The following is an 11,127-nucleotide window of genomic DNA, read 5'->3' as shown; positions in this document are numbered from 1 at the left end:
GAGTTGGAGGACCAAACTTTTTCCCATTCCTGGTGTCATGATACATTGTCTCATATGTGCTTCTTCAACAGTGTATTTCAGCCCACTATGATGGGCTGAAATACATCAGAGCTGAGTGTGCGTTGTATGCGGTCCTACATTATTCTTCTTTCTCTTTTGTCAGTTCAGTAATTGAGGAGTTGCAGACCTTTTTTGGAAAAGCCTCTAATCCTTTAGGAACCAGGATGTGGTTCTCTCTCTCACCAAGTCACACTGTAGCATGTAGTTACTTCATTTCCAACCCGTCAGCAACTTCTCATTAGAACTGACACCTGCCCTCCATGGTTGATAGCACAGAATACATACAAAAATAATGATGCAATAGATGATCTAATGAATGTGATTAAAATAAGCATATTAGAAATCTCAGATTTCATCCACAATGTATGACTATGTCCTAAATAGTCTGGATGTTTAGGGTGCAACCTTAACCGCTCATCCACCACTCACTTATAATCCATCAACCTTTGTTGAAACAAGCTATTTTTATTTTATTTAAAAAAAAAAACGCTTTAATCAAGCATTTATGCTTCAATACCACTATCTTGCCACAGTGGCAGTAATGTGACACGTAAAAACCACATGCACAATGCAACCCGTTGTTGTGTCTACGCGTTTTGCCAACACGCTAATGACAAGTGATGGTATGGTGGGTTGAAACCCAAATGTAGTTTAAGATGATTTCAACAATCAGTCTGTTGTCGCCCAATTGATGGATCAGACCGTTAGATTGAATAAACAACCGTATTCATCCTGACTTAAATGTGTTATTTAGAGGTGTTATTTATATTAGGGTCATGTGACGTGCTTTAAACAACCTATAGTTATTTTATTTACAAGTGGATTGGTTCACATTGTGTTTCTGTTTTCTTATATGTTCAGGATGAAGCTCTACAAATAGAACTGAGACAGAGGATAAACATGGGCAGTGGTCAAGGAAGGTTGGGCCTAATACAGCTATCAGATGTCCATCAATATTATTTATTATTATTGATGGACTGTATGGTCACTGAAAATTTTGTTGTTGTCCCTGTTGTGTATTGTACTGTCTCACAGTAACAGTTTTTGTTGTGTTGCTGTAATTTTTAAGATATTCAAGAATATTGTATAGCCTACATTCGGTGATCAATCAGACCCCCAACAAGTTCCAATTAACCCAAACTTTTACCATTTGTTTAAGCTTTGTGGCATTCAAACTTTGAACGGCCCACATTATGTTATGAGGGACTAATTTATGTTGGGGTCATGGACAGGATTATCTGCAGTGTTAGCAAATCCTGACATCGATCACCCATATGACGGTGGGTAAATGGGCAACCATGTTTGTCGTAGGTCTACACCCGCCAGTGTAAAACACACGTGGCTAACTATCCCCTAATATCCAAAAGTTTTTTCGCCATCTTTATCTAATGTCAAATTAATTAATCAATTTGAGTTGATTTATTCATATGATGCTCAAAACAAAACGAACGTCACAGGTTTTCAGATTGAAATGTGAGCCAATCCAAATACATTGCGTCTCTGACCTAAATCTATGAGCTTTAGGTTTAGAATGGGCGTGGAATAGTTCACATAATTAACTAGAAGACCAGTCTCCTTCTGGGTTTACTCCCCGGGCATATATATTTCAGCCACCACGGCTACATTTTCACTGGTTGGTTCCTATCTACAAGAAGAGGATGAAGTTTCTAGTGGCTGTCACAGTTTTTGTGGGATCGGTGTTTATTTTGCTGTTTCCCAGCAGTTCAAACGCTGAAGAGAATGTTGAAGTAACGGCAAAGGTAAATAATTACCCATGGCATTATTGACTCCAGACGCTTCTGCAGCGCGTTAAGCCTGATTTATATGGAAGGCCAAATGTGCAATAACATGTTATTTGACGTTCGCGTACAGATGACACATTTATCCTCCCTTAGGCCGTGTTCACACTTGACTTCTTTTTTCAGAAAAAAGCGGAGGCAGTTAGAACCAAAACTGTACTGTAGCCTACTGTAGCTAGTGGTACGTGCCAGTGGAGCGAGTAGTACAGTGGCTAGTGGTACGTGCCAGTGCCTCTACTGGCACCTAGTGGTACGTGCCAGTGGAGCTAGTGGTACGTGACAGCATAGACAGTAGCTAGTGGTACATGCCAGTCTCCGTTGGTACATGACAGTAGCTAGTGGTAGGCTACGTGACAGCGCCTCCACTGGTAGGGGAGAGCGGGGCGAAAGTACAATTTTTCAGAAAAACTTAATTTTAAAAGAGAATGTTTTAGACATAAATATATTTTTGCTTGGGTCTATAACTTATAAGTGTGGTCTATCAATACCAGATGGTATTTTGTACAAATGTCGAACAACTTCAGTATAATTTCATTTTGAACACAAGTTGCACATTGTTACTTTCGACCCCATCAGTTGGGACGAAAGTAACACAAGGGTGGGTCAAAAGTAACACAATACAAGCTAGATTTTTTGTGTTACTCTGGTTTTTATTACATATACCTGACTATGACCTTGTTAATATGTAACTGAAAACACATTTTGTCCATTAGTTTTGCAAAAAACTATGAATTTTACATTTCAGTTACATCAAATATTTATTATCATTTTTTACTGAATCAGACCTCTGTCTGTCTTTCTGACCCTCACTCTTGGCATATTCTGTTTATATAATATGACATAAACATGTTTTAATAAATGCTTTCCACAAACAGAAATTCACCACATACTATTGCATTAGCGGCGGGACAAAAGTAACAAGTGTTAGCTTTGTTACTTTCGTTCCGTGCAACTTTCGCCCCCGCTCTCCCCTACATGACAGTTACTGTTCTGTTGATAGTGGAACGCAAGTGTCTTGTGGCAGTTGCATTGGGTGTCTTGTAGCTTTTGTTTACTGTCATGTAGCCTACTCTTACAAAAAAGAAGTATACTTCAAGTTTATTTTGTAAGTATACTTAGTATAAAAGTATACTGTTATCATATTACTTAAAGTATACTAGCAGTGTACTTATTTATATACTTTTTTGTACTAAGTAAGCTGAATTGATACTGAAAAAGCGCTGCCTTCAGCGCCTTTTGAGCGGCTTTTGCCTTTTCAGAAAATCGCTGGGTGACGTCAAGCGCCTTTCTGACGAGAATTCTGTAACCTGAAAGGGAATCATACATACTAGCGATACATTATAATCCGTTATTTTCCGTTGGTTTTACTTATTGAAAGCTAGCTAATGTGGCGAATAAAATGCAATTACTTGCTTTAGCTTTGGCGTTTGAGGAGCCATAGCCTGGTAACTAAGGTAGAAGAATACTAGGGAAGGTACACTTGTACCTACTCTCCTCGTCCTGATTGGTCAGCTGTCAGACAAGCGCTTAACTTCACCCAGCGCTTTTCTGAAAAGTTTCTGAAAAGCTTTTCTGAACATTTAAACAATTATGAACCCAACACAAAACTATTATCTCGTAATACTGTACTACTAGTTCCAGAAGTGGGAAGAGTGTGATCAAACCTGTGTTGATCGAAAATCCAGGACTATGTGTCACACACTAGGACTACTTATGTGTGGCATAATTGCATAGCATGCCAATTGAACTATATATTTCCTGAACACAATGTGTTGCAACTTTAGCTTAAATGTAAAGTAATTGTGGTCAATGCTACAACAGATAATTCAGATAATTGGTATACCGGAAAATAATGAACTCGGTAGCCACCTAGCTACTATGGTCACCTTGACTAGCATTGCAGAAAGCTCATAATTTATTTTTATTTTTTCTGATACGGCCTGCTCGACACTTGGCTACCATATATTGAACATTTCTTTGTCGTATGATGGAGTTAGAGCAATAAATACGAGTAATGTTCAGGTCATCTGAACTGATGCAAAAAATTATAAAGCTGACTTGATTTTTTAATATATATTTTAAGAAGATGGGTTTGCTTCCTATTTAACATTTCCGCCAAGATGAGAAGCATAGTGACTGTCGCCCTTTTTAAATTCAAATTTAATTTGGTATTTGAATGTTATCTGCCCAGACAACAGTAATAAACTTCTACTCCGCAGGTTTATTTTGACATCCAAATTGGAAATGAAAATGTTGGACGAATTGTTATCGGTTTGTTTGGGAACATTGTTCCCAAAACGACTCAGAACTTCATTGCCTTGTCGACCGGAGAGGTAGGTGTTTAATCTGACTGGTTCAGTTAACTGAAATATTACCGTGGGTGTAATAATGGTTATGCACCAGTTTTGTAAAAGGAATAGATTTTTATATTTTCTTTACCATCTGATTGACCATTCAGTATAATGTATCACCAATGCAGCATCTCTTCTAGTGTAATGATTTTGCCACAAAAACAAACGAAAAACCTGGTATAGTATATGTCCTTCTAACAAACAATCTGATTGACATAGTACTGACATTATGCCTGTTATCTAAACAGAGAGGATTTGGCTACAAGGGCAGCAAGTTCCACAGAGTCATTAAGAACTTCATGCTTCAGGGAGGAGATTTCACCCGTGGAGATGGCACTGGAGGTAATCACAGCACCGATACAGTATCTTTAAATCGGCATGACAGGGGTGGCCATATGTTCATATGTCAATGAATAACACGTTTTTTTTGTGACAAAGTACCAAAACACTATGTATCAATTGTATGAAACGTTTACATTTGCTTTCTTTTATATTGTAGGCAGGAGTATCTACGGAGGGCGGTTCCCTGATGAGAACTTCAGGCTGAGGCATTATGGCCCTGGCTGGCTTAGTATGGCTAATTCTGGTCCAGATACCCAAGGCTCTCAGTTCTTCATCACCACCGTTCCGACACCGTGGCTGGATGGGAAACACGTGGTCTTTGGCAAGGTTCTGGAGGGCATGGTGAGTGTTTTACTTCTGAATTATCTACACACCTACTACAGAGGAATGCTTCTAACATCCTTCAATTAACAAGTGGATTTCTTTAAAATTAGATGTTCATTATCCATTTTATTTTTTAAACAACTATTCAAACAGAATGTAAAGATGATATAAAGTGTCCTTTAGTTGAATTATTGTCAATGCTAAATTGTTAACTAAGTATTTCTATAGGAAAATGATGGCTAAAGCATTTTGGGCAGTCATGCAAAAGCTTAGATGAAATCTGAAACTGCCCAGACAGACTGACTGTGCCTAATTCAAAAGCCAAATTCCAAAGAGCAGGATTACTGAGTTGACTACATTTGAGAATCACAAGTGTTGGTCTTTAAAGTCGTTTACTGCAACAACAAAAAAATCCAGTGTGGATCCTAACATGCCTCATCCACAGGACGTGGTCAAGAAGATCGAGAACACAAGTAAAGACAGCCGGGATAAGCCTCTTCAAGACGTCACCATCCGCAACTCAGGCACTATAGCAGTGGGAAGGCCATTTGTCATCGCCAAACAGTAGTAGTCCCAGTGAGGGTACTGGGAAAACAGGACTAAGGGGGGTTGGAAACAAATTGGACCTTGTTTATCTCTGTCTTTTTCTTTGTGAGCCCTCTGGTCCAGAAGGACAGCCTCCTGTTTGAAGGTGGCCCTCTGGCGTCATGGCAGTGCCAGAGCATACCACCAGATGGGGCACTGGGACCATTTGCATTAAAGCATTCCATAATGTCGCTCAGCTTTTGTGTGGTTATTTTGTAAGGGATCTTTATTAAAGGGTTCAGATTTGTGCTAGTGAGGTATGGATAGTAAAAAAAATATGCAACCCCTGCAGTTTTAAGTTCTCATTGAGGGGGGAAAAGTGTTCCATAGTTCTAGTTCTCAAAACAGTTCAGTACAACCCATTTAACCATTCATCCCAATGAGTATTTCATTAGAGAATGACCATGGCTCTGCATGTGCAAAGCACCTACATATTTTCATTTCTGGAAATTAGTTTGCAATAATAGGCTGTCCTTCTGTACAGTGCTTAAAGACGAGGAGCTTGGAAGGTAACTACAGGCAGCAAGGGTTTAATCTGGAGGGCTGGCTTTGGTGTTGGCTGTGAAGCTAACCGGACGTCTTTGTGGTACAAGTTGTGTTGGACCCCATCAGCATCTGCACCAATATCTGGGAGGTCTGTTAAAAGGGAAGAAATGCATGTTTTGGATTTAATTGGGTAAGCATTACAGGCTGCCATACCTCAGACAGAGACTTTCAGATAGGGATCCTTGTAGAATCCTAACTTGTGATGTTGAAGGAGAAATGTGTTGACATTTCATTCTGGTTCATTTTTTCCTCTATGGGTATGCACACCTAAATCTATGTTCTGGGAGAGATTAAGTGGGAAGGATAGGAGTAGGGTGATTATTGAATGTATTTATTGTGTGTTTTAAGTGATTGTTTGGACAGGGGCTGAATAGCAGCGGTTGCATAGTTGGGAATAGTAGGTGGGAATGTTATTCAATTATTGGTGTATGGTAACACCTGTTAGTGGGATCATCCATTGGTGTCTAGCAGTTGAAAGGGGTATAAAATGTTCCAGTCTCAATCTCTCCAGGGCTGATCAGGTCTCACATTAACACATTAAAGTAAACATTTTGACTTCAAACAGATGTTCACCCACCGTCACAGAACTTTATTTCTTCACTGCAACCTGTGATACACGGGTGGAGGGGGTCTCAAGAGGAAACATGTGGGTTTGGAGCGCCCGGTGGCTCCCCCGGTACTGTACCTCCAAACGGCGGTACAGCACGTACAGTTGAAGCCCTAACGCAGCGGGTCAAGTTCAATTCTGGCTCCGGCCATTCCTGTGTGTCTTCCCCTATCATACATTTCCTGTCTACCTCTTACTACCTGTCTGGCCGTCGTACAGTAGACTACTAAAAGGCCTCGTCTTCAGACTCGAGTTTAAATGGCTGCTATATGTTTCGATAACCACCAGATGTCCCTGTGAGCTCGACTTTCCACATGCTTGAACTTCAGCACTTTGCCAGGCACAATCCGAAAGAAAGCACCAAGGCATAGTTCACCCATCCCTAGTAATACTTCCAACAACCTGTATAATAAACATACATAAAACGGTAAGTTGTTCATCATTTGGACATCAAAAGCCCTTCTGTCAAGGTGTTACATGAATGGTCAGATAATCCAATGACCTCATAAAGGTGTCTTCAGTCATCAGTGCCACTAGTTGTTATTTAGGTTTGTGGAGAACACTTACCCAGACTGCTAGCTTTCTCCCTTATGGTCCTCAGCTTGCGTTTGACTCCAGCTGACATTCCAGATACAGCATTTGCAGACATGACACCCACTAAACAGTGGACTCTGTCTCTTAACTCAGGACTGCTGTTGTAGTCTGGTTTTTCTTGTGTCAAGGGACAAGTGGGGTTGAACTGTATCATGTAAAAAGTAAAGAGATATGGAGGGTTAGAAATTGCATCTGCCATGGGCAGGATGCGAACATGGAGGCGCCAAGTGGAGCATTGGCTCCTCTTAAGACTTGCACTCCCCTGAAAATATTATTCGTAAAGTGTTGAAAAAATCTCTTTCTGTATCTTGATAATGCATCAAATTATCCTATCATTGATGTGAGATTCATGCATGTGGGTGATTCGTGAATTCACTTTAACTAGTGCAGTGCCCGTGATACAGCTGCGAGGCCGGATCTACCATATGGGCAATCTGGGCACGTGCCCAGGGGCCCTTGGGCATAGAGGGGCCTTCCGAGATCGGAGAAAGGTGTTTTTTGGGGGGGCTACGTAGAAACAGTCTACACAAGGCTTGCTTGGCCCTGGATCTTGATAATTATCCAATTAGAATAAAATAAAAGTTGTTTACAAAAATGAAGTATCATGATTGTGTGTTGTATGTGTCAGTTTGATGACTGGACAGGCAATGATTGGGAACAGGCCGCAATGCACTGTAGATAATGATAAAGATGGGTGGGCATCGAGCCGTTGCTTTTGTTCCCTTTGGAGGGGGCAGGGGGTGAATAGTGGTGAATACTGGGTACTCCATAAAACAACTTAATACAATTGGCATGTGTTGCTGTTATAGTTACATGTTGCAGAGTAGCCTACCTGATAACCTTCTCGGATATGTCCTCTAAGAATGCTGATGATGTCAGCAGGGTGCGCCCCCCTTGATTCATCAGGCTCCAAACCCATGACGTCATTGAATGCAAAAGGTAAGCGTCCTTTTCCATCTCTAATGTAATGTGTTTGATACTACAAGAATAAAAGACACTTCCCTCAAAACATTTCATTTAACATAAATTACTAAACAATAGATAATGTGTAAGGATGTATGTGTTTCCCGGGAATACTTGCGATCTTGGTGAAGCTTGTGCCTGTGTCAGCATCTGCCAGCGCAGCAGTCACCATACGACCAGAAATAGCACTTTTGATTGAGTTAACAAAGCTGGACTTTCCTGTGCCAATTGGTCCAATTAGCAGGATCCTGAGCTGGCCCATATCAGGATCATTCAAACTGAATTGCTTCAGTTCCTTAATCATGGTATCTCTCTTCCTGTCCAGAGAATTGCCAAAAAAAAAAATATATATATTTTTTTTTTTACTTCAGTAATACTTCAGTATTTTTAATTTACTTCAGTAATTTAAAGGGCTTTCTGAGCAATGTTACAATACTTTTTCAAGAGTTGCTACACACGCCACTATTTTCTATTTCACCAGTTTTTTTTCATCAGTCAGGACAGTAGGCTGCTTACGTCCAGTCAACCTCCCTCCAAGCTTTGTCATAAACCGTAGACATAAAAAGAAACTTGTTTATTTTACAATTAACTATGGATTTTGTGAAATTAATTCGGATCAGGGCATTTTAAGAAGCTTAAAATGGGGTGGACATGACCGACCTGGATCCTTTCATGGGTAGCCTACAACAAATTGGGAATTTAAAAAGTAACAAACCTGGTGATGGTGGTGCTGCTGGTCTTGATGATTCACCTCCCATGTTGACTAATTTGCAGGGGAGGTTAATACAACAACTTCAATGTACAACTTGTCTTCAACTAACTGACTTATTTAAAAGACGTTCATATCAAAAGCAACATATCCAAAGTCATTATTTATTAATGATAAAAAAAATTAACACTGCACTTTCTCATATGCATATTAAACACGTTTGTATTTATCTAACAAACTCACTCTTTGGTATTGCATTATATAAAACTGTCTACCCAATAAACCAGAATATTCTAAATGCTAGAACATATGATGTAACAGTAGTGGCAGTCTGTCTTATGTGCAATTCAGTTTACAGTATCTAGAAAAAGATAAGAGACTCCAATAAATGCAGAAGCAGAAAATTCTTACCCTCTTTATTGACATAAGAAGACTAAAGCCAGGGTGTGACTGGATGCGATATATAGGCTATGTAGGTGAAAAGTTACTTTCAGTTTCCAGTTGATTATACAACGGTTCAGTACTTTGTGTTGTCCACTGAGGGATTGGCGTTTGGCTCTATCCATGCAGGCAGATGCTGACGGTCATTTCCTTGAAATGAGCCTGTTTTCCAGAATACATTTCTCTTTCACTTTCTGACAAAACAAGGACAGTGCTGAGTTTGTGCAGTTATAACGGGACTGTGTTCCAACTTTGCCATCAAGGTTCTTTAATATTAGGTGTTTCAAAAGGCACATTTTACATTTGTTCAAATAAAAAAGTAAATTATATAGAACAGATATTCTGTTGTTCAATTGTTCTATACTGGAGTTACCCTGGGTTGACTGGCTCTGAGCTGTCAAACGGTTTCGGAACAGGTGGTAAAAATGTGTTCAGTAATCTCAGAATAGCTCTGATGTGTTGTCCAGAGAGCAATCTATCTTTGAAAACATAGAGCCTGCCCTTGCTTTCAGATGTGTCCAAAGCCATGCCTCCTCTATCACACATAAACACACACCCACACACAGACTGCACATCGGGAACTCCCTGTTTTGGGAGAGACCATAGACTATGGAAGAGACTATAATTAAATAGAAGAAACAGTTGGTGGGTGGCCTTATGATCCATGCTCCAAAAGTGAAGTGTTTGCATAACTTACATTTTATGTTACACCGTTGTTGCCGTTGGTGTTGAGATCATTCATAAAAGTACACAAACTACACGAGCCATATACTTCATTACATTAACAATACAAATCAAACCATGTAATTACCTGTCCAAATTGGCATGGAAAAGCAACGCTAATGTTAATTCTGCGTTCAGTTTTGACATATCATCATTAACTGATAAAGGCAACTAGCCTATAAAAAGAGATCATTTGAATGTGTTACATTTGTTATATGTTATTGTACGTATTTTCAGATAAGTAGCTAGAGTAGCCTATGTTGTGGAACTTGCTAGATAGTATGTGTAACGTGAAAATAAATAAAGTTATCTGATAGTGTGTTAGGCATATTTATTTATCAAGAAACTCAAAGAGTCGTCAGGTTCAAAGAAGGTTCAATGGTTTATTTCTTGCAAGGAAACATGGCTGCGTTGATACAGAGTTGCCTAAAGCTTTACAGTAATAGGCAGTTCTTATATACTTATTTCAAAACATGTTACAGGATGGAGACAAGACTTTCCAACCTCCCACATGTGGAGGTGAGAGTCTGTGACCCTTGGATGACACTGCTACACCAGCTCTTCATACATGCATTTGCAAAACATCAAAGGCTAAACTCTTTTGCGAGGCATAAAGTTTAACACATACACAAACGTTCCGTAGGTGTCTCTCTTCCGCTTATCCATATTGGGACACAGTGCTTCTCTCCTTAAGCACAAACATATCATACACAGCAATATTCTTTTCAGACTGTATAACAATGTTGCTCAAACATTTCCAACATGGGTGAGCCTCTCACTCTGAACATCGCAATCGGTCTCTCCCTGTATTTGCTGCCTACTTTTAACTGTCTTGGTCCAAAAAAAACAACTGTATTAAAAAAGGGAAAGTATCTTATTCAGATATAAAACAGTCTTTGTACTGTGAGGATTGCATTAATGCATTTGAACACGATCTGACAGGATTTCCATTTTTGTGAAAGCCACACAGCATGAAATAGTGTTACGACTAAAGCAAATTGTCATCTGTTTAATGACTGTGTACCTCATGACCTTCATCTTTGACTATTGAATTTGAAATGCAAGCATTCATTTATATTTTGA

At 39.5% G+C, this 11,127-nt stretch overlaps 1 protein-coding gene and 1 long non-coding RNA gene across 5 annotated transcripts; one reads left to right on the top strand and one right to left on the bottom strand.

The window, feature by feature from the left end:
- Positions 1–1,586: 1,586 nt before the first annotated feature.
- LOC124482486 (peptidyl-prolyl cis-trans isomerase B-like) lies at positions 1,587–5,501 on the top strand. Its single transcript, XM_047042870.1, has 5 exons — positions 1,587–1,820; positions 4,079–4,192; positions 4,459–4,552; positions 4,710–4,894; positions 5,322–5,501. Exons 1-5 carry the CDS (start codon positions 1,719–1,721, stop codon positions 5,442–5,444), a joined length of 618 nt encoding a protein of 205 aa, XP_046898826.1. The 5' UTR covers positions 1,587–1,718; the 3' UTR covers positions 5,445–5,501.
- Positions 5,502–6,009: 508 nt separating this feature from the next.
- LOC124482502 lies at positions 6,010–9,399 on the bottom strand. Of its 4 annotated transcripts, XR_006957750.1 has the most exons (6): positions 9,292–9,399; positions 8,887–8,934; positions 8,041–8,488; positions 7,182–7,353; positions 6,585–7,016; positions 6,010–6,097 (listed from the first exon to the last, which is right to left on the bottom strand). It is a non-coding gene; the product is annotated as an uncharacterized LOC124482502 (long non-coding RNA). The 4 variants fall into 4 exon arrangements; XR_006957751.1 differs by lacking the exons at positions 8,887–8,934; positions 9,292–9,399 and adding an exon at positions 8,688–8,713; XR_006957752.1 differs by lacking the exons at positions 8,887–8,934; positions 9,292–9,399 and adding an exon at positions 8,630–8,698.
- Between the last annotated feature and the right edge of the window lie 1,728 nt (positions 9,400–11,127).

This window comes from Hypomesus transpacificus, chromosome 2 (assembly GCF_021917145.1).
Source record: "Hypomesus transpacificus isolate Combined female chromosome 2, fHypTra1, whole genome shotgun sequence".
NCBI lineage: Eukaryota > Metazoa > Chordata > Actinopteri > Osmeriformes > Osmeridae > Hypomesus > Hypomesus transpacificus.
The sequence above is the reverse complement of the archived record's forward strand: the minus strand, read 5'-3'. Positions and strand labels throughout refer to the sequence as shown.